The 23,447-nt window shown below is 37.7% G+C and overlaps 1 protein-coding gene and 1 pseudogene across 4 annotated transcripts; one reads left to right on the forward strand and one right to left on the reverse strand.

Annotated features, from left to right (window-relative positions):
- Positions 1–1,873: 1,873 nt before the first annotated feature.
- Positions 1,874–10,159, forward strand: LOC126590739 (double-strand break repair protein MRE11-like). Of its 4 annotated transcripts, none has more exons than XM_050256235.1 (23): positions 1,874–2,039; positions 2,534–2,597; positions 2,680–2,815; positions 3,024–3,181; positions 3,444–3,534; positions 4,279–4,398; positions 4,513–4,581; positions 4,667–4,758; positions 4,890–4,992; positions 5,143–5,250; positions 5,355–5,417; positions 5,486–5,557; positions 5,678–5,752; positions 5,961–6,023; positions 6,116–6,176; positions 6,631–6,713; positions 7,115–7,228; positions 7,323–7,400; positions 7,813–7,884; positions 8,014–8,255; positions 8,976–9,099; positions 9,350–9,544; positions 9,673–10,159. In XM_050256235.1, the coding sequence occupies exons 2-23, from the start codon at positions 2,581–2,583 to the stop codon at positions 9,703–9,705; spliced, it is 2,169 nt and encodes a 722-aa protein (XP_050112192.1). In that variant the 5' UTR covers positions 1,874–2,039; positions 2,534–2,580; the 3' UTR covers positions 9,706–10,159. The 4 variants fall into 4 exon arrangements, with proteins under 4 accessions (XP_050112192.1, XP_050112194.1, XP_050112193.1 ...); XM_050256237.1 differs by having other exon boundaries at positions 1,884–2,039; positions 2,557–2,597; XM_050256236.1 differs by having other exon boundaries at positions 1,885–2,039; positions 2,487–2,597.
- On the reverse strand, positions 10,042–12,815 carry LOC126590740 (uncharacterized; annotated as a pseudogene).
- Positions 12,816–23,447: the final 10,632 nt, after the last annotated feature.

Below are 23,447 nucleotides of genomic sequence, written 5' to 3' on the forward strand. Positions count from 1 at the left end.
TGTACTCCGAGATTCGTTGAGTGGTCCGGAATCGTATCAGCTTGGATTCTGTTGAGATGTTTGGAATCCATTCTACTCCGTGATTCTGTTGAGTGATCCAAAATCGTATCCTGGTTGGAATTCCGTTAAGTGGTCCAGAATTCCTTTTGGTGTTTTGATTCCAGTGAGTGGTCCGGAATCCCCTGTGGTGTATTTGTTCCATTGAGTGGTTCGGAACTTGATGTTGATAGATTTCATTGAGTGGTCCGAAATCGCATCATTTGACTTGTTGGTTCCTTGGATTTGATTTCAACTTCAGAGATGTAGGCTTTAGACGAACTGTGTCGCTCTAGCCCTGTATTTCGGTGTATGGTATGTGTTATTGATTGATATGATTATGGAATGATGTTGGTTGTGATTGTTGTCATTATGATTAGACTTATTGACCAATATGGCTAGAGATTTATGTTGCACTTAGTCAAATGTTTCTGGATCCGTTTTTGACGTCCGTTTCCCCAAATTTAATTGCTATTATATAATTTTATTAATTGGATCCTTTATGTGCTTATAGGCAATTATTTGTGACGATTCTGTGTTCGCTAGTTTGTGTGGATCTTCAGCGGCTAAGTACTGTGAGTGGAACCCTTCTAAAAATATATGTTTTGATAGTAGAAATGCATACATGAAAAACATGATTTAATGATTACATTTTATGAAATGTTTTATGAGATAATATGCTTATTGAGGCTAGTTTGAATTATTACTATTTTTCCTATAACCCGTGTTCTTATAGAATATTTGATGGATGCCAATATGATATTTAGAACATGTTTCGAACACCTCTTTATAGTATAGATGATTGATGACTTTATACTATGAAATTGCTTTTCAATATATATATATATATATATATATATATGTATAATGATTTTGTACTTACCTAGTGATCATTTCCGCTACGGGACGTAGTGATAGATTCCGGTCTGTTCCGAGCGACGATTTGGTGTTAGCATAGGGTCTGGAGTGTGTTTCCTCTAGCTATTAGCACATGGACGGGGAGCCAACATGGGGCCTGGAGGTTATCGAACAATTCACTAGTGATTATTGTATATACAAGTTATGATTTGAGATATTGCACAACATGCTAGGTTTAGGATAACCTATGTTTATCATGATATATGAGTTTTCATAAAACCTACGTTGATAACTGTTTTACTATATATATATATATATATATATATATATATATAAACTTAATCCACTCATGTTTGTTTTGCGCCCCCTTCAGGACTTAAAATTAAGGCATACAATCTCTGCGTCAAGTTACTTCTGTATTGGCATCTTCGAGTCCTCTTGGTGTGGGACCCATTCTTTTATTCATTCAATTTTATATTATTTCTTTTAGTGTTCTAGTTAGTTGTATGTTCTGAACACGTTCCTTAAATGCACATTCTTTATTTTTTATATTTATAAGTCTTATCTATCCCTTGTTTTCAGCATTTGCACTCAATAAATGGCTTTCGTCACCCTCAGATGTCGGCCAGCACGTGCCTATCCTGGTATTCGAGGAATATCTGGATCGGGACATGTCAATGAAAATGTGACGGCAAAGGTGGTGGGACTGCTGATACTAGCAGTCATTGACTCATCACTAGGCGAGGTTGGAGTGATAATGGTTGTGACGAGTTGGTAGTGGCGGTGATGGTGGTTGGCCAGAAACAGGGGTGGTGGTGGTGGAAGTGGTTTGATGAGTGGTGTCATTGGTGGTGGCCCATCAGATTCCTCTTCATGCCACCAAAGACTTGGCCCAATCCAAAACCAGAGATCCAGCCCAATATACAAAACCAAAATTAGGCCACAATTGTGAATAGCTGAAAACACCAAGGGTACTTTGGTACGTAAATCGCTGAAAAACAGTGTCAACGGACCTTTCTTCTCCGTTTCCACTGTCATCGCTCTTTCAAAATTCCCCGCCACAGTTCCCTTTTCCGGTCGCAAAGCTTCGCCGAATCCGCTTCTGCATTAGCACTCGCCGTCGTATTGACAACACCATAAGACAGGTAACCACCACTCGGTATATCGACTGTTTGTTTCCCGAGAAAAAAAACAGGAAAAAAAAAAAGAACACGGTATTTGACTACCGAATTCGTTGAATCGCTTACTGTAGCACTTTAATTTTTGGTTCCAACTTTTTATTCACAAAATTCATCAGCAACTAGAGAATGGAACTTTCACTCTGATTTTTTTTTTCTTTTCCGTATTTACTCTGTTCGATTTTGTGTTCTTGTGCTGCTAAAACCCTGCGTTTTAGGGGTTTTGGATTTCAGTTTTCTGTATTCGACTTGAGATTTTTGATTTTTTTGGGATATCGAAAGTTGCATGCTGGGAGGTTTCATTTACTTCAACCTTTGTAGCAAATGCGTTCCTTGAACTGTAAATTCTGATCCTTTTTTTGCTTTCAATTGTTTGGATTTTGAATTGTTATGTGGTGGAAATGCCGGCGTTAGTAAAATCAAATTCTAATCGAAATCGGGAGATTTTATGATCATAACAGTCTGTGGTTTCGACAAGTTGTAGGCTTAAAAAGTATCAACTGTCAGTATGGGTGACTTGTCAAGGTACGTTTCTCAGCAATATGTATTCAGATTTTCGGGGCAAATGGTATTTTCCGATTTTTACCTTCAATGAAACAATTTTCAGGGAGGATTTTAGTAATACGCTTCGAATACTTGTTGCTACGGATTGCCATCTGGGTTATATGGAGAAGGATGAAGTACGGCGCCATGATTCATTCCAGGCATTTGATGAGATATGCTCAATAGCACAACAAAAAAATGTAATAGCCAATTTTCATTCTAGCTGTATTTGTAGTCTCACTCCATGCAACACAACTTTGCGATTGTGGTTTGATTCCCGTTCTCTAATTCCTTTCAATTTTTGTGTCCACATTTGGAGAAATACAGTATTGCAAAGCTCTTTTCGATTGAAACTGTTTCCTTATACTTCCTGTGAACCAACACATTTTGGCATTTATCCTCTATCAGGTGGATTTTTTGCTTCTGGGTGGTGATCTGTTCCATGAGAATAAGCCTTCAAGGTCAACACTAGTTAAGGCCATTGAGATTCTCCGCCGTCATTGCCTCAATGATCAGCCAGTGCAGTTCCAAGTTGTTAGCGACCAGACTGTGAATTTTCCAAATACGTATGTAATTAATGAACTGCACGTTTGTTGTTTGCTTGGAATTTTTGCTGCAATGATATGTCTAAGTTGACCTTTGGTTCATATGCCATGAGTTGAGCAAATGGAGAAATATGGAATTTTTCCTGCAATGATATGTCACTCCGATGTGTTTTTGCATCCAAGTTTGTATCAGGAACCTTGACTTTCTGTAAAAATTTAGAGATATATTATGATAAGGATGATAGGCACCCTTCTGTTAATAACAAAATTCTTGTTCTAACAGATTTGGTCATGTAAATTATGAAGATCCTCACTTCAATGTTGGATTGCCAGTGTTTAGTATCCATGGAAATCATGACGACCCTGCTGGAGTGGTATGGATTCTATTGGTGAAGTTGTTTGCGTATTTGCCTTTTCATTTCTGTTTAAAACATTATCAATGTTTCTCATCAGAAATCATTTTTAGCACCATGTTTTAAGATTTTTTTTACACAAATTCGTTATCGTATATAGCTCACTGGTCAAGTTTGTTGGTTGTAATTAAAGGGTTCAAGTTTCCGGGGGATTGAGCTTACAATCCTCATCAGCTTTCTATCGATTCCTACAAGAAAGAAACTTATAACTTACTAGGCTTGTCAGCAAATTCAGACATACCATTTGCTGTAGTTATGAGTTTTCTAAGTATATAGATTTACAGTTAGTAAAGGATTTGATCATTTGAATGGTCTTGTTAAAATATCAAGAAAAATATGTTTATCTTTTGGAGTAAGCTGCATCTAATGTGACCAGTCCTTGAACCCATGAAAAGATGATCCCCAAAAATGGGCCATAAGCTTACCAGTTCTGTTATTCTATATCCAATTACTGTAAGAGAGGAAAAGAGAGAGGGGGTATTTAAAAATGGAGGAGGGGGGGGGGGGGTACAATAGGCTAATGGTTATCTTTGGGAAGAATAGGGATATTTTTGAAATAGCAATTATGTTATTGCCATAAGGAGGAGCAAGGACCCCCTCTTTCGTACGCTCATGCATGGTATTTATCGATATTTTGAAATGTGTTTGCTACAGCTGTTTTAAGTACCATGTATTTGTACTTCTTAACATTGTGGTTATTGACAGGATAATCTTTCTGCTGTCGATATTCTCTCAGCGTGCAACCTTGTAAACTATTTTGGGAAAATGGGTCTTGGGGGTTCTGGGGTTGGTCAGATCACTGTGTATCCTATTCTCATGAGGAAGGTTAGTATATGGATTTAATTAATAGTAGGATTGGGAGGATCTAATAACTTCTTTTGGTGAATAGAGTATTTTTGTCTTTGTGTTGCATGGCTCATAACTCCTTCTGAATTGCAGGGTGCAACATCAGTGGCTCTTTATGGTCTCGGAAATATTAGAGATGAACGGCTCAATAGAATGTTTCAGGTATTTGATGTTGAGAATTTGCTTTATGCTGTTTACTTGCAGGCCTCTAAACACATATGTGTTGGGCATATTATTCATATGTCAGACACCACATGCTGTACAATGGATGAGACCTGAATCTCAAGAAGGGTTGGAAGTGTCAGACTGGTTCAACATTCTAGTGCTTCATCAGAACAGGTTTGGTGTGTGGGTGGGTGGGTGAGATTGGATTAATCATCATTAAGGAGGAATCCCGATTTATATCATAGTTTCATTTGATTTAAGTTGTCAATTTTCCTAGTTACAAAGTTATATAATTTTGTGTGCAGAGTGAAGACAAACCCAAAAAATGCCATCAATGAGCACTTTTTACCACGCTTCCTAGACTTCGTAGTGTGGGGGCATGAACACGAATGCCTCGTGGACCCTCAGGTGCCAATGAATATTGCTTTATCAATATATGCAACGTGGACATGTGCATACAAGCTTGAGTGTGTATGTGCACGTCTGTCTCTAGGTGCGTAGTTTTGGTCTTGTTGGGAGGGTGCCTTACACGACTTTACATGATTTTGTTTCTGACAGGAAGTTCCGGGGATGGGATTTCACATTACACAACCTGGTTCTTCAGTTGCAACATCACTGATTGACGGAGAATCAAAGCCAAAGCATGTGCTCCTTTTAGAAATTAAGGTTGCAAAACAATGTTAGATCTATTTTTTTTTTCTCCTGAAAGCAGCATTTTTTGATCCTTTCTCCTCCCAAACTGAGTTGGATGCTGATATACTTTTATGCAGGGGAATCAATACCGTCCAACCAAGATTCCTTTGACGTCAGTGAGGCCTTTTGAGTACACAGAGGTGATTTAATGTTTACCTTTTCGTCTACATTAAAACTTTTGATTAATAATATATTTTTTCTGCTACAGATTGTATTAAAAGATGAACCTGAAATTGATCCCAATGATCCTAATTCAATTCTTGAACACTTGGACAAAGTGGTAAGTGTAATTGCAAGTAATATTGGACTGTTGTACTTTCCCATGCCTTTCTTTTTTCCCTGTATTATGCCCTCTGATGCATGTGCTGTATATTAATAGTATAGATTTGAATTTCTATAGGTCAACGCTCAGATAGAGAAATCTAGGAAAAATGTTACTGGATCACAGCTCCAACTTCCATTAGTTCGAATAAAGGTAATATTTCCAATTTAACTTCAGATGTTGGTATTATGATGGTGATCCTCATATATGCATCCTCGCATCTCTAGGCCTTTTTCCTGTCCCATGCCTTGCCTTCAGATCTACAAGTATTTGTGTACATATGAATGTTCTCTTTTTGACCCAATGTAACCTTAACCTCCCCTTCCGTGTGACCGTATAACTTCACTCGAACAATTGGCAGGTGGACTATTCTGGATTTATGACAATAAATCCTCAAAGATTTGGACAGAAGTATGTGGGGAAGGTACATTCACTAATCCTAGATCAGTATTCTACTGCTAATTTTTCTCGTATCACATTTTGGAAATAAATCATTGCTATTGTTATGACTTTAAGGTTGCAAACCCACAAGACATTCTTATATTTTCAAAAGCTTCTACAAAGGGCCGGAGCGAAGGTACTTATTATCACACTAGTGGATTTTGCATTGGTTGAGTGTTTGTTTTTATACCATCTTATAAGTTCCAACACTTCACTTAATTTTTGAATAACAAAAAGCTTGGTGCAGTATGACCTCACCTATGAGATTTTCTTTATATTAACCTCGTAGGTTCATTAGATTAACAGATTGCCCACAAGTTAAATCTTAGAGCTGGCATCAGTCTAAAGACTTTCACATACATTAGCTACAGTTGTGTTATATCTCAAACAAAGGTGATGGTAATAAAACTTGATGTGACTTTAAATAAATTCTCTCCATGTTAGGGAAGTTCAGTTCTGACATCACTCCGACAATCAACTCTGTTACTTGGGGATTTCGTTACACTCAGAGCTATTTCTGAAGTCCATTAAATGTTAGAATTTATATATTCACAGATTTTCAGTTACTTATTTCTTATCTTTTATTGTAGCTAAAATTGATGATTCTGAACGGCTTCGCCCAGAAGAACTAAATCAGCAAAACATAGAGGCTTTGGTTGCCGAAAATAATCTGGTATCAGCCGTTATATTCCTTCTTTCCTTTACTCAGTATATCATGCATATAGTACTTTTCATCCAGTGGAACTCTGGATTTGTTTTTATACAGAATATAGTTTTGTTAGTTTCTTGCGGATAAACAGTTCCACAAGTTGCTCAGAAACACACACCCCAACTGACTTCTGGCAAACATTATCAGTGGAAAACTTAACGTGATTGAAACTTGGTTCTTTTTGTCCTTTGCCATCATAGTAAGGGTTTATGATTCCATTCCAGGATATGATTTATTTTTCGGATTACTGCTAAAATGGAAGTCATGTGGAAAATATTGAAGATGACATTACAATTACTTACAGGTTTACAGCATGTAAATTTTATTTTAAGGTTAAACCCTCATGGGGATATCTGATCATGCAGAAAATGGAGATCCTTCCTGTCAATGATTTGGACGTTGCATTACACAATTTTGTCAGTAAGGATGACAAAATGGCTTTCTATTCTTGCGTGAAATACAATCTTGAAGAAACTCGAGTGAGTACTTGCTCTGTTTAAATTAAAGTTTCAACTAGCTATTGTATTTTCTTTTGAAGTATGCTACTGACAATTTTCTTTTCTACTTCTACAGAAGAAAATTGCTAAGGATCCAGATACAGTGACATTTGAAGAGGAAGATTTAATCGTTAAAGTCGGGGAGTGCTTGCAGGCAAGAATGATTAAATTTCAAATATTTTTCTTTCATCAGTGATTGTGTTACTCTATTCTAGTCAGTTTCATGGACAATTATTTTGCCCTGATGGGGCCTTCAGGGCTGTCGTTGGGGTTTGAAATGAGGCATTTAGGCCCAAAATGCGTAGCAGTCGACTTTGAGTCTTGAGACCTCTTGTACTAATTTCATAGAGTTTGGTTTTAGTTCTTAGATGTGGGAAAAACATATATACGTTAATCAAAGTTTGCAATTCATTGATCATAATTGTAGGCAGTTTTGACATAAAAGAAAAAACATAGAAGTCTTTTTCCCTCATGCATCTCACCCTGTTGTGGCCTTAAGCATCACAATGGCAATTAATGAGGGCTTGCTTCCATACATTGACCAAACATTTATATTATATGTGCAGGAACGTGTCAAGGAAAGACCTACGAACTCTAAGAGTAACTCTCCATTCTCTTCCACTGCCCCTCCTTGGGAGGTAATTCTGATTTTAATCTGCTTTTTTTCAAGAATTTGCATCAGTTTTCTGTGCTGCATCCATTTCAGAATCTTTTGGCTGATACATGTGCCTACTATTTTCATTTTTAAGCTATTGTTCTTCGTGTAGGATTTCAGAAGTACAAGTGCTGCTGGAACTGCAAGTGCAGTTTCCTTCAGTGACGATGAAGATGCAACGCAGATGACTGGCTCAACATCCACTGCCAGAGGCCGCAAGGGCAGAACGTCTACCTCAGAAGTTGGTAAGGGTAAAACTACTGCAAGAGGAAGGGGCAGGGGCAGGGGCAGGGGTACCAGTACCTTAAAGCAGACGACTCTCGATGCATCTCTTGGATTTCGGTCTTCTCAGAGGTTTTTCTTTGACTTAAGTTTGAGAAGATATTCAATCAATTAAGCGGCCCACTTCATTTAAAACTTAATTAATAACCAGCAATTTAATTAGTTGCTATAGAGGTGTAAGAGAGAAATATGTAGGAACAAATATAGCTGCAAAACTTTATCCTCCCACCGCATGATATGTGCCATGATTCTCTCTGGTATTCAACATTAAAGTCTACCACAAAATGCAAATAGTACCCTTAACCTTTATAGGACTTTATCTTTTCCCTTACAAGTTCATTTTTCTGTTTTCTGTATTTACTAATGTTTACAGTTAAAAATATCTACATGGTATCCTTTTTCTGCGCCCTACAGATAGCGTTGCTAACTGGGGATTCCTTCCTTGTTTGTCCTTATTGCTGTTCTATGTGACAGCTCAATTTCATTCTGTATATGTCATAGTCGTTGACTCTGATGTGAACTAATAAACACAATTAAAGAAGCAATTAGGATGCAAAAGAACTAATGTAAAATCCCAAGAACACAACTAACGCAGTCTTCTTACTAAGAAACCAACTCTGGTTAGACAAGAAAACAAGTTCTGACATTGCAAAATCATGACTTACGAGGATGTATTCTAAGTAGCTAATTGCAAGCAGTTAGAAGTCTGCTGCACGTTTGGTTCATATTGCATTAACAAGCTGAGACATTCATGTTCCCAGTTTTGTATCTTAGCTAATATAATTACTGCAGATCTGCATCAGTTGCTGCAACTGCTGCTGTACGAAGTATTGCTGATGATGGGGATGATGTGGATTCTCCTTCCAGTGAAGAAGAGGCGGGGAAACTTGGAATTGATGAGGTTGATAATAGTTCGGTATGGATTACCTTCTTTTTCAACTGAGTTTTGGCATTAAATCAGTAATAGCTAATGAAAATCCGGGCTGTTCTTAAGTTACTGTCAATTGACTGGCGAAGCTCTTTCATATGATTTTTTTCCACCCACACAATCTCCTTTTGCCTTGTGCCAACCATTAAATATTTTGCACGTTTACACGTTCCATAAACCGAATCAATGTTGTTTATGCTATTCATTTGATAAGATAATATGGTTTCAATTATTGAAGGAAAATGATGAAATTGTTCCAAGTAGAGGACGGAAGAGGGCTGCTCCAAGGGGGAGAGGTAGAGGCTCTACGCAACCATCTAAGCGTGGAAAGAAATCAGATAGTTCTGCAGTTAACCGAATGTTTATGAACAAAGATGATGACGACGACGATGATGAAGATGTGACAAAGAGATTAAATAAGCCTCTGCCTCGGGTTGTTATTCTTTCTTCTATTTCATTTTACCTGTATTCTTTAAAAATCAGCCAAGAAATATAGGACTGCCTGCTTTTGTTCTTGAGAGATTTCTAATAGTACTGAGCTTTTATTCTCCTTTTTTGTAGGTCACGAGAAATTACGGTGCTCTTAGAAGGTAACAATCAGTAAAGTTCGCCCATGCTTTGACAAGGCAGTCCAACTTCATGTCACGGTTCCAACCTTATGTACCTTCCGAAAGGTCGCAAAATGTAATTTGATCTTTCCAAGAGTGGATGCCCGCTTCAGCTGATTTTGTTCCAAATCGAGTTAATGTTCTTTTTCGGGTACTGTACGTATCTGTCTTGAGCGATACATGATGTGAGAGATTGTGAACATGGTGACGGCCATGGTTTCCAGCCACCAGACAAAGCAACCGTGGTATCAACTGGAACTTGTGGTCGCAACATCCATCTGATTTGTTTTAGCTTGGAAACAACCCCGTTGTCTGAGATGGCTTGTAAGTCAAGAAAACATCAACTTGTATTACACCATCAAAGTAAACGATTTGCGCGTCTAACATTTCATTACGGAAACCTCTAATATTTTCAAAAATGATGTGAATTACAGATCCTACTCCCTCTCTCTTTCAATTTGTCAAATGAAAAGATTTCCAAAAGATATGTACGTAATACTAAGAAACGACTATTAGAATAGCGCCACTCGAAAGATGTCACCTCAACTCATGGCAATCAGAAGAAAACCTTCCATAGAAATACAGGACGACTCTCTGGGCCAGCAAGAATCTTGGATCATTCGAGGGCCAAACTCTGTTTCACTCTACTTTTTCTCCAGTGTTAGAAGTGATGTTAGGTTTACACTATATACATACAAATCAGCTAGATTGCACTGGTCTCTCATCTGAAATGGGGTCTCTTCGGAACATCCTTCAGGCTTAACAAATGGCTTGGACCGCCGACTTTCCCCTGCTCAAAAGAAGCTCAACATTATCAGATTATTAACTGAAAGTGTCTGCAGTTCATCACCAATCTCTATACTAAATCGGACATCGATTGGGATTAACACAAAATTTAATTAGAGATTGCATATGTTCAGATAACAAGTACCCTAGCAATATCAACTAAGATCACTGCTCCAGACATGAAGCTTCCCGTCTATATTGCAGCACATACAAAAGCCTAATGAGGTTAGTCATTTCTTTTTGTCGACGATGAGGATTGTCCATATTTCAAAAGAAATCGAAGAATGGTACAGAAAGAGGAGGAAACTATGGATTTTTACTTGGCATGGTACTTCTTGGGAAGAGAATCACCCTGAAAGCCTATGTGGGATTCTCTGAGGTATTGGCAAGAGAGGTGTTTAGTATCAAACACCTAAAAACTGTATACACCAACGGTTCAACCTCTCCTAAATTTCTACTCTTTTACAAGATCATCCATCGGACTAATGACAGCATCTAAAGGAGCAAACACCTAAAAATTTTAAGTACGACAAGGTTAGCCCTGGTTCTGCTGTGGAAACAATGATAAATATCCAAAAAGCCTCCACTCCCAAACCACACTTAAAGGGAAAACAGTTGTTTTTACTCTGAAGGGTACATGAGGAGTGAAAGATGAACATTTTTCTAATCCTGTTAGACAAATACAAACGATTACAAAGGACTAATTATCGACTATTAACTTATGTACCTTTCCAGCCAGTCCTGTTCGGTCGGTCCTTTGCAAAATGCTCTGTTTTGTCCCCTTCGGACTCCAAACCATGGTTACAGGAGCAATGCCTTTGTTATTGCATTTCTGACTCCCAGCGATTCTCCCTTTCAAATTCTCTCTTCCTGGGGCCACCAATCTGTTAGATCCACCAACAACTGGTTTCTTCTTAGATTTCACAGTAGTTACTGGTTTAGTTTCTTTAACTAGAACAGAATCCAAAGGTTTCCTTCTCAGAATCTGATACTGAACCTGCACAAACAGTATGATTCATGTTAATATCAATCTTGTGGCCCGTGGAGTTCCCACAGGAAGATGTCCCGCTCAGAACTTTGTCTAGGTGCCGCTTATCTGTAAAATCTTGGTTTTCCCGTCTCCATTTCTTGCTTACAAAGTCTTTGCCTCTTGACTTAGAGACAGAAGACAGAAGTTGTGGCGAAGATGGTCCTACTAAGTCAAAGTTTAAGCCCATACTATCCTCACCCGAATTCAAAAATGCAGCCTTCAACTGGCGTGAAGAGCATTGGTGGAACCTAATAATTCCAGTATATTACTAAAACTCAGCATTCTTATTTGACAGCATGACTTACAAAGACAAAATGGAGAATGCCGCATAATCAAAGGGCCAAAGGATGCTTACAGATGGCTTCTGTAAAACCAGTCATCATCACTGCAATGTGTACAATCCAAAAAAGAAGAATTAGAAATTGACATCACATATACTTTCTAAATTATAAACCATTTCTGAAAATTAAGGAAAAAAAGGTGTGGGAACGTGATGATATTTGTCTCGAGTATACTAGAACCCACATATGTTGGTTTGTTGAGTTGGCTTCTAGAGTGAGATCCACCCACAGAGGCGCTTCGATTTCTTCCTGTATCAATCCGCAAAGAGAGATGTAAACAAGTAAATTAAAGGTCCAGAGAAGTTGCATGAAATAAAAGAGATTGCAAGTTAATCCTAATCACAAGAACAAAATGCACCTTCAGATTTGATTAGAATATGTTTGGTTGCCAAGAATATGTAGGCTAAGAAAAAGAAATACAAGGGTAAGTAAACACGAACACGAATAACGATCGCAACATCGAAATACGCAAAAATTGCCACACTCTTGTCAACCAAACAAGATTCCTACACCCAATAAACCCAATTTCAATTAGAACTCAAGATTACAAAAAAAGCAAACTAAACCCAAGATTTCAAAGCCAAGAACCCCAAATTCCCAACCCAAAAAAACACCTTAATTCGAGGGGTGAGAGAGAGAGAGAGAGTTAGTTCAAGAAGATGAATTTTATACCAGAAATGCCCAGTGATCGTTGCTGTTATTGAGAGCCATATTCTTGTCTCCTTCAACTTCTTTGCGTCGCAGAAAAGAACCTGCAAAAGCCTCAGGCGAATGGGCTTTCCTTTCATCCATGACCATCCTCCATTTTTTGCTTCTGTTTTGCTATTTAGGAAGGAACAGCATGTATGCAGTTTCAGCTTTCACGGCTACGAGCCCCCCTCAGCGGCGTCGTTTTATCTTTGGACGGCCAGGATGTGGAATGTTGTTTATTATTGTGAATGACAAAGGCGAGCTATTTGAACCATTGTTGGTGGGATTCAAATTTGATCCAGGAAAAGTAATTTTAACAAACAATAGTATCTAAAAATATTTAAATTTAAAAAATTTAAGAAATTTTTTAAACCATAATTCAGAAATTGCTTTTCTCCTATAGGATTTTAGCCTAATTTTTTTTCGGGTAACTTTTTTGAAAATAAAATTTATTTAGATTATCCTAATCTATTTTTATGAGCATTTTAATATAAAAATATTTTAATTCCGATAAGTAATTAAAAATCATACAAATACATAGATATTAGATTTAATTTGGGCCGTCAATATATTTTTTTTTTACCATTATATTTAATCTCATTTAATCATAGCCGTTAGATGATAAGTAAAAAACAAAAAAAAGTTTAAAATATGACAGTTTGGTGGGTCCAAAATAATTTAATACAAACTTAAATCTTGGAGGGAATCTAGCTTGAGATATATTTTATTCTCATGACTTATTTTAGCCCAATAGTTCGAGATGGTTTGGGGGGTTCTAAAGCTTATATTTTAAGCTTTATCCCATGGTTGGACATAGCTCCAACCCTTGGAGATAAAGCTTAAAAATTTAAGCCATAACCCAGAAACTGTTTTTCTCCTCCAAACTTTATGGTTTAAAATTTTAGCATGAGATTATTAAATAATGGTTTAGCCAATTTTTTTTCGGTAACTTTCTTGAAAATAAAATTTATGTATTTATTTTTATGAATATTCTAATCTAAAAATATTCAATTTTTGATACGTAATTAAAAATCATAGTATTTATAAAGTTTCAAGTTAAATTTGATTTAAATAATTTTATTAAATTATTTAGATGTTAGATTTAGTTTTGGGCCGTCAAGTCTTTTTTTTTTTTTTTACCATTAGATCTGATCTCATTTGATCATGTAAAAATATCAAAGCTAGTGATCTAAATGAAGAGGAAACAATGGTTAAGATTGTGCCACATGTCAATGGATAAGGAGGGTTGATAAATAAGGGTTGTTAGGATTGTAGGTTGTTATAAAGACTTTTTAGCCAAAATAGTCTCTGAGATTTGCATAACTCCTCACTTTGGTCTCTGAGATTTGAAATCAATAGAATTGGTCATTGAGTTTGTCCACTATCAATCATTTTGGTCATTCCATGAAAAATCTCCATTAAATAAGAAGAGAATGACCAAAATACCCTTAATTTTTGTTAAATCATTTTGGCCCATTGTTTATTAAATTGAGGGCATATTTGTCATTTTGCATGGAATCACCAAAACGATTGATGGTAGACAATCTCAGGGAGTGTTATGCAAATCTTAAGGACCATTTTGGCCAAAAAGCCTGTTAGAATTGTAGTTTGTTGAAGTTAGGAGGTTACACATTGTATTAGCATAACTAGCAAGCTTTGTAATGGTTTAGTATATAAGCCCTTTGTAAAAACAATTACTTGGTATTGAAGAAAGATCAATTCACAAAGCGCTCATCTTTCTCTCTCTCTCTCTATCTCTCTCTAAACTTCTTATGCATTTTTGTTGCATTTCTTTTGCATTTTTCTTAGTTCTCACATGGTATCCTCGCCAAGAAACGATTTGGCGCTTCCGCATTCTCCTTGAAATCTCTATTATCTTCTCTTCTCAATCCTCTATTTTGTACAACTTCTAAGATAAAATTGAGCAAATCCTATATCAAATTCACAAGAAAATTGGAGTTCTTTGTCACGAATATCAACTGTTCGATTAAAAGCATCATTGAAGAAATTTCTCCCTTTCTGCACAGATGGTTACAACAGTGCAACTACAAATTGTTCAGTCACCAATCACCAACCTTATTCCAACTGTATCAACATCCTTTACAATGAAATTGGATGACACCAATTACTTAACATGGAGCTTTTAGATTAAATTGCTTCTTGAAGGCTATGGAATTCTGGAATTCGTGAATGGCACCACGAAATGTCCAACAAGATTTGTCAATGATTCAACTGTCGAAGGAGTGGAGAAAGATGCCAACCAAGTTTGGAAAATGCACAATCATGCAACTTATTATTGCAACTTTTTCATGAACAACAATATCTTGTATCATTGATAGTACAAGTTCTAATGAAATATGGGTGAATCTCAAGGAAAGGTTTTCATCTGTGACTAAAACAAGTATCTTTAAATTAAAGATTGAGCTTCAGAACATCAAGAAAGGGTCTGACTCAATTTCTGAGTACCTGCAGAAGATTAAAGATGCAAGAGACCATCTTGCAGCAGTTGGAGTTATCTTCGAAGATGATGATATCATCATTCTTGCTACATTTAGATGTGTTATCAGAGGAAGGGAAAATGATATCTCCATCAAAGATTTTCGATCTTAGTTGCTTGTTGAAGAAGCAACTATTAATCAGTCACTGGAATCCAATATGTCTTTTGGAACTGCAATGATAGCATGCAATTAGGCTTCAAAAGAGAAAGCATTAGTTCTTGATTCTAGTTCTATCGATTCAAGTAACTGCGGTTCATCTTTTGGGGGTGGATCAAGTCAAGCTAATAACTCAAACAGTCAAACTAATTTGGACGTAGGAGACACTTACTTTTCCATAACTTGTCCGTTAGTAAAACGCGGAATATGCCGGGATGACAATGATGCAAACATGCCAATTGCCATCAGTTTAATGAAGTCCTTCCTACTCCCTTACTTTTTTTACTATAATTCAAAAAATCCACCAGCCGATAAGTAACAATAGACACATGAGGAAGGCTCTAGGGTTTCTCTGCGCTGCACCGTTGGCGCATGCGAGAATCGAAATCTACTGATTCGAGCAAGGTTTGTGAGAAGATTTGGGTTGATTCGGTTGGGGTTATTGCTTGTTTGCTTATTGAGAGGGTTAGGTTGAATCTTGAAAGGATAATTAGGGTTTGGTTAACTAGGGTTGAGATGATTAAGGTGTTAGATCGTTTGGGAAACTATGTTAATTGGAGTTCTTATGAGTGGCTAGTGCTTCTTGGGAAAGTTCTTAAGTTTCTGCATCCTCTTCACGTAGGTTGTGTAAGATGGTTTCGTATTTTTCACACGTTTTGTGGTTTTCCGAGGAGTTGTTTCTTGGCTAGTATGTTGCTTGCTTGTTTCTTGGCTAGTATGTTGCTTGCTTGTATGGTTCTTTGTTGCTAGGACGATTTGGCTACCCTAGGTTTAGTGCTCATGTTTGTGACGGTTAGGGTTTTGGCGTGCCTCGTTAATTATTACATGACGCCGTTGCTGATCTGGTTCTGGTGTGGTAATTGCTTTTGTTACTCTGTTTGGAGACGGTTGAGCTCCCATTTGGTGTTGGTCATTTTATCTAGGCGGTTTCTGTGCACACATGATAGTTTTTTATTAGCTTTTAATTTGGGGGATAGATCTAGGGCCATTAACTGTGTGAGTTTTACAATTATTACCTCTGAGATTCCTTGTTTGGATAGTTTGGTAATGAGATTTTTATTCTGCTAGTGTGTTTTTTGATGGTTGGATTCCCCCAAAAGTTTGGCTATTTATACAGGTTTTGGTGGTACATTTGGCCCTCACCTGCTTCCCTGCCTTCTAATTTCTTCTCATCATCTGTCTTCAAGATGTCTATCTCTCACATGGCTGCCTCTAATTCAAGCTTGGCCTGTAGGCCTAGGATTTGTTCTAATTCCTATGTGCCTAGCTGGGAGAACCCCTTCCCGGTTCCTCAACCTGGGTAGGAACCTGTGGTGGTTGAAAGGGCTAGGAGTACTTTAACCATGGATAGAGGTGTGACTAGGGTGAATACTAACCTGTGCTCATCGATTAATGTTGAGCACATGCAATCTAGAGTATTGATGGGGAAGATGTATGGGTAGCCCCTGGAAGTAAGATTGATTAAGTGGAAGCTTGGCCTATTATCGATAAATGAAGTAAAAAATACCTTCTACCTTGATCATTTTGGTAGAAGATGGTTCACAGTGGAGTTTACGGATGAGGAGGATTAAAGTTTGTCATGAGGAATTGACCCTGGTATGTCAGGGGTCAAATCTTCCATCTGGAAAGGTAGACCACTGGTTTTAAGGATTCGAACGTGATTGCCAAGCTTGTTATCTGGGCTAGACTGGTTCCTGTCTAATATAAGGGGGATAATATAATCAAGGATATTACTCAGCCATTAGGGAGTGTGCTGAGGGTGGACGAAGTGACTTTGGGCTTGAATAGCCTTTTTGTCAAGGTTCTGCTGGAGGTGGATCTGAGGTTTCCACTGATGCTGGTGCTTATTGTTAACCAGGATGAGAAATGCCCCATTCTTGTGAGTTACGAAAAACTTTTTGAGGTCTGTCTTTATTGCGGGAAAATGAGGTATGATGGTTATGTCTGCCCTGAGGTGTAGGCTGATGATGGCTGCTTCATGATTATCAAGGTGTATGAGGATGAACCTTCGGTGTTCCTAGAAGATATTGTGGTGGATGCAGATATCAAAGCTAATCTGCAAAAGTATGTGATGTTGTGCTTCCTTAGTGCTACTATGGTGGAAGAGGAGACCATTGAGATTGTGGAGATGGGACAACGTGTGGACGATGATGGTTCTGATGAGGATGGTTGGGCTACTATTACTCCAAAATAGAGAAGGAGAGCTGAGAAAATAAGGGTTGGTGAGAGTTTAAGAGATGACAGGTCTTTTAGGTAGGTGGTTTCTTGCCTTAAGACTAAGTGGGTGGCTAGGGCTGATCTGGGTTAGGATTGGAGAAGAGCAGGGAAATGTGTGGATCAGGATCAAGGGGTAAGATCTTCACGCTTTAATTCGCCTATTATTCTTAATTATGTGTTTTTGAATGCAAACATGAATTTAGTGGATGCTATTTTAGTTGAATTTGCTAGGGGTATCTTGTATGATGATATGTTTACGGATGACTTACTTTGCTTTGATTTGTGATGACATACGTGTTAACTCTTAGAGTAGATTGCATATTGACTTCTTTGATGCTATGCATGAATTTACTCATAATCAGGATGTTGTGATGTCAAAAATAAGAAGTGAAGAGGGTGATAATAAAGACAAGTTTAGAAGCCTGGTTGCGGCTTGTCATGCTGTTGAGGGTGCCTCTGTGAGTGCTAGACCAACTATAAGGACGCTGAGTCCAAGGAAACGTGTCTGTGAGGAGGATGCTGCAGGAACGGGACGAAGTTCCTACCTTAACGAGCTGGATTAATGAAGTGCATAGTTTGGAACTGTAGGGGAATGGGTAGACCAGAGTTTAAGTGTAATTTCAATTATTTATGTAGTTTGGAATCTCTATGGCTAAGGCCCCTGTTAGGTTTTTTAGGAAGTATTTTGATCATTTTTTTTTTGACATGACCCCAATGGAAGGTCTGGGGGCCTTTGTATTTGCTGGAACTCTGGAACCATTAATATTAATGTCATTGATGCTTGCTCTTGTTTTATACATGTGGCAATTAAAGATATTAGAATGAACGTTGAGTACTTTGCTACGTTTGTGTATGTTTTCCCACAAAAAGCGCTTCCAGTTAACATGTGGCAGGAGTTGTTGCGCCTTGATCCTAAAGATAAGCCTTGGATGATCTTAGGTGATTTCAATAGCATCATTAATGTAGAGGAAAAATGGGGTGGTAACCAAAGTACCAATGTGCAGATTAACAACTTTATAAACTTTTTAAATGCGGGTAAACTAATATTGTTAAATGTTTCTAGTGTTCCTTTTACGTAGACAAATAAAGACTCATATGATACCATAATTTTTGAAAAGCTTGATAGAGTAGTTTGTAACTCGGACTGGCTTCAATTGCATGGTAACTATAACTTACATAATTACCCCATTTTTGGGTCGGATCACATCCCTCTTTTGTTAGTAACTAATGGTCCGCAACTAAAAGTGGCAAAAAATTTGTTTAAATATGAAACCATGTGTTGCATCCTGAGTTTAAGCAGTTTGTGCATGATGCTTGGAAGTGTGGTGATAATCTGACCTCTATGGATTTCTTTAGATGTTGTCTTGGGTCTTTTAAGTTTCTTGTTAGATTGTGGGATCACAAGGCGTGAACGGATTGGCTTAAGCTCAGGGATAAAAATACTAAATTTTTTCAGTTGAATGTGATGGTGAGAAGGAAGCGGAATGAAATTAACAAGGTAAGGGATGCAAATGGCTTTTGGTACAGTAAGGGTGAGGGCCTTGAACAAGTTTTCGTGCAGAACTTTAGGCTCCGTTTTACTTGTTCTGAGGCTCATTCTCCCTAGATGTTGGCCTTGGTTTCGAAGATGATTAGGCAGTGCATTTTTGATGACCAAAATAACAGTCTAATCTATATCCCTTCGGAGGTGGAAGTTTGGGAAACTGTTAATAATATTGGAGCGTTGAAAGCTCCAGGTCCAGATGGTGTTCATGCTAGCTTCTATCAAAATTGTTGGGAGACGGTGAGGACATCAATTTGTAATATGGTGCAGGATTTCTTTGCTAATAATTCTAGCCTCAGACTCACTAATCACACTAATATTGCCTTCACACTAATATTGCCCTAATCCCTAAAGTTGATAGTCCTCAGACAGTGAGTAACTATAAACCTATTAGTCTTTGCAATGTGAGCTACAAAATTATTACGAAAATCATTATTACAAGGCTAAAACAACTTCTTAATTTTTGTATTTCGGCTAATCAAGGTGCCTTTGAGCTGGGTAGATCGATCCATGATAATATCTTAATTGCTCATGAGTTATTTTCAGGTTTTAACAGGAAAAAAGGAAGAACGGGTGTTATGGCGTTGAAGCTGGACCTAGAGAAAGCTTACGATCTTCTGAATTGGGATTATATAAGGTGCGTACTAACAAATTTTGGTTTTAGTGTTAGGTGGGTTAACTTGGTCATGGAATGTAACTCATCCATGTTGTTTTCAATCAACATTAAGGGTGATTCCCACGGTTATTTCTTCCCAAGTAGGGGTATCAGACAGGGGGACCCTCTTTCTCCCTATATTTTCATTTTATGTATGGAACCGCTCATTAGAAGCCTTAATGATCTGGCTTGTAAACCTAAGTCTAATGTTGGTGTTTTAAAATCACCATTTGGATATAAAGTTTTCAACCTAGTGTTTGCTGATGACCGTTTTATTTTTGCTAAAGCTACCCCTAGGGGTGCTAGAAATGTTCTTGAAGTTCTAAACAATTTTGTGAATGCTTCAGGTCAAAATACTAACTTTCATAAGTCCTCCCTGTATTTCTCTAATAATTCTGCTGGTCAGACAAGAAATGAGATTGTTAATATTCTTCAAATTCAGCACAAAACTACTATAGAAAAATATTTGGGAATCCATAATATAGTTTTCTGGAAAGACCCTATGAATGGCAGAATGGTCAAGCAGAAATTAGCTGGCTGGAAAGCTAGCTCGCTCTCGAAGGCCGGAAGACTCACCCTTGTTAACTCAAATCTTATAGGTATGCCCAATCATATCATGTCTTGTTTTAAATATCCTAATAAGCTGACAAGCAGGTTGAATAAGGAATGCAGGGATTTTTTTTGGGGTAAGCAGAGGAAATGCAACCCTGTGAGCTATAAAGCCATATGTAAACCTAAAAGTGCGGGTGGGTTAGGTGTTCATAACCTTGATCATTTTAATAATGCTTGCCTTGCAAAGCTGGGGTGGAAAGTCTTATGCGATGGTAACAACTGGTGGTTGAATATTGTCAGAAGAAAATATTTACGAAATGAGGTGTTCTTGAGCACCAATCCCAAACAAAACCATTTGATGGATTGGAAAGGCATTCTGGGTGCCAGAGATGTGCTAAAGAGTGGTTTGAGATGGTATGCAGTTGATGGTAAGAATATCTTGTTCTGGACCCATAATTAAGTTTTCCCTCACCCTTTCTACCATCTCATTCTGGAAAATCATCGTACTTAAACCGAATGGGATCTTAAAGTGGAAGAATTTATTGATAATTGTAGATGGGACAAAGAGAAGTTAGCGCATCTTGTTGATAACCATATTCTCACTAAGATTTGCAGTATCCCTAATCCTTTACAACAGACTGAAGACAAGTTGATTTGGGGCCCCTTTGCTAATAGTAAGTTTTTAGTTAAGACGACTACTTGGTTGCAAATGGATAACCATGCCTTGTCTCCTGTGCAGAATCTTCTCAACATTCTCTGGAAGGGAACTCTTCCCCTTAAAGTTAAAATCTTAGGGTGGTGTCTTATTAAAGGTAAGCTTCAAACTAGAGCACGACTGAGTAGGTTTATTAATAACATTGATACGAGTTATCCGTTCTGTAAAAATAACAGAGAAGGTGCAGTGTAATTTTGCTAGGCAAGTGTGGAATTTGGCTAATGTTGATTTGCTGAGATATGCTCCAGCTAGTAACAATGTGGTGAAAATCTGGAATGACAAAAATGGTATTATTTTCAGAGGCGAGAATCCTATTTGTAACGAACTTACATTAGGGCAATGTCGGTTGCGAATGAGTTCTTTAAGGAAAATGTCAGTTGTAGTGTTCAAGTAGTAACCATGAGTTCGAATGACATTATTAAATGGTGTAAGCCGTCTCCTCCCTTTGTTAAAATCAGTTTTGATGGATAGGTCATTAACTCAGTTGCAGCTGGAGGTTTTGTGGTTAGGAATGTGCTTAGGAACCTTCTAATTGTGGGAGCTTTAAATTTGGGCCATAATACCATTAATGTGGCTGAGGCCTTAGCACTCCGGGAAGCTATCTACTGGGTGAAGAGGAAGAATTTCTCCCATATTATTGTCGAGGGCGACTCAAAGCTGATCATTGATGATGTTCAAGGGAAGTGTGAGATGCCTTGGAACTTGAGATGCATCCTTGATGATGTTTAGTGGTGTGCCAGCGCTTTTCAGGAAGTTAGGTGGTGTCGTATCTTTAAGGAAGCTATCTTTGACATCAAGTCTATTAATCTTTATATTTAGGATGCCTGTATTGCGGTCAAAACTTTGAATGCTCTATTGTTTGATGCTTTCGGAACTAGTTGTACTAGATTTTCTTCTCTTTAATGAATATCTTTTTATAGCAAAAAACCAAAAAAAAAAAAAAAAAAGAAAAAAAAAAGTAACAATACATCATATTACCAAAAATCTAAAACCATTTATTAAAACTATAAAACCATTCATTAAAACATTAAACAAGATCATAGTAATACTTACCCAGAAATATAGACATATAAAATCAGGGAAAACAAATAGAGAATGATGGAAGTACCGGTCGCTTTGGATCGCATAGACGATAGGATAATTTGAAGGCGAAAGAAGCTTGGATGTCAAGGCATCCCGAGCTTCAAAACTCTCCCTCCCCTAGTTTATTGTAATAGTTTTGAATTCTTCCCACCCCTTATAGACATGTAAATTTTGGTGAAAATAAATGTTCACCGACACATTAAATTTTGACAAGCCGGGGCTTATATGGCATGCACCATGTGACTCACAAATCGTACACATGACATGTGACTCATCAAAACCAGATGAGTCCTCAAGACGGACATGTGTCAACATTTAGCGGAAAATAATTAATTGTTTTTAAATTTAAATTAAATTAATTAACAAATTAATTAATTTAATTTAAATCAAATATTAATTGATGGAATTAAATCTCAATCCAAGACACAAATCAAATCTTAGTTCTTTCATAGACAAAGCTTGGAGAGTCTATAAATACAAGACTCCAAAAAAAAAAAAAAGAGTCTAGAAAATCATTACAAGGCTCCAAGACCACAAAAAAAAAAAAAGAGTCCAAATAATCATTCTCACACCTAGACGCTGACGCTCTCAAGTTCCCCAAATTCCCAAACACACAAACATTTAAGAAGACCCAGAAAACTCCTTGTGTTCTTCGTCAAACTCGTGAAGAATCATCAAACATCACTACACAAGCCAATTGTTCCATCGCCACAAGGCAAACCCTTACAACATCCATTCATACGAGATCAAGTCATTATGACTCTTAGTCCAACAATCTCCGACACACACTTTATATTCCGAAGACCAAATCAGGGGATTCAAATTTGTAACAGAGATTGTTAACCTTAAACATTTACATTAATAGAAATATAATTTTGTACACGTGTTCTTGTCTCATTTGTTATAGGAAATTCGTGTTTACAAATTTGGCACACTTGGTGGGACAATCTCTACCTCTCATATCTTTCTTCATTCAAGAAATCCAAACACACTTCGAAATCAATGGCTGCCAAGAAGGGTCAAGCTACTCTCGCAACCAAGAGAATGAGCATCAGCATTTCCGCTACAAGCAAAGAATCTGTTGGTGTCATAACTCGGAGCAAGTCAAAGGCGGTACCCATGCTTCAACACGCAACTTCCAAGTTGGTGACACTAAAAGAGCAAAGGGAACATCAGAGGCGCAAGCCTGTCATCAACCTAGCCTCGTTTGGGGGCACCAAAGCATAATTCAAATGAGCGGCGTTCTTCGACTTCAAATAATTCAAATGAGCGTTCCTTGTCACCAATTTTGGATAAGGACTCAAGCGCAAGATTGTACCGTAGATCATCAAGTAGCGACAGTCGCACAAAAACTTCGCTGATACCCTCGATATCTGTAGAGAGTCTCATCCTTTGGCTGCTCAAGTTATGACCACGGGTGCCACCTCCATCGAAGAACAACTCGCACAGATGAACGAGGCGA

The sequence above is a fragment of the Malus sylvestris genome, chromosome 11 (genome assembly GCF_916048215.2).
Source record: "Malus sylvestris chromosome 11, drMalSylv7.2, whole genome shotgun sequence".
NCBI lineage: Eukaryota > Viridiplantae > Streptophyta > Magnoliopsida > Rosales > Rosaceae > Malus > Malus sylvestris.

What these genes read in the sequence shown, in the direction of transcription:
- LOC126590739 (XM_050256235.1), top strand. An exon ending in TGCTCCTTTTAGAAATTAAG is followed by an intron (nt 5,251 to 5,354) that starts GTTGCAAAACAA and finishes ACTTTTATGCAG; the next exon opens with GGGAATCAATACCGTCCAAC. An exon ending in TACAAAGGGCCGGAGCGAAG is followed by an intron (nt 6,177 to 6,630) that starts GTACTTATTATC and finishes CTTTTATTGTAG; the next exon opens with CTAAAATTGATGATTCTGAA.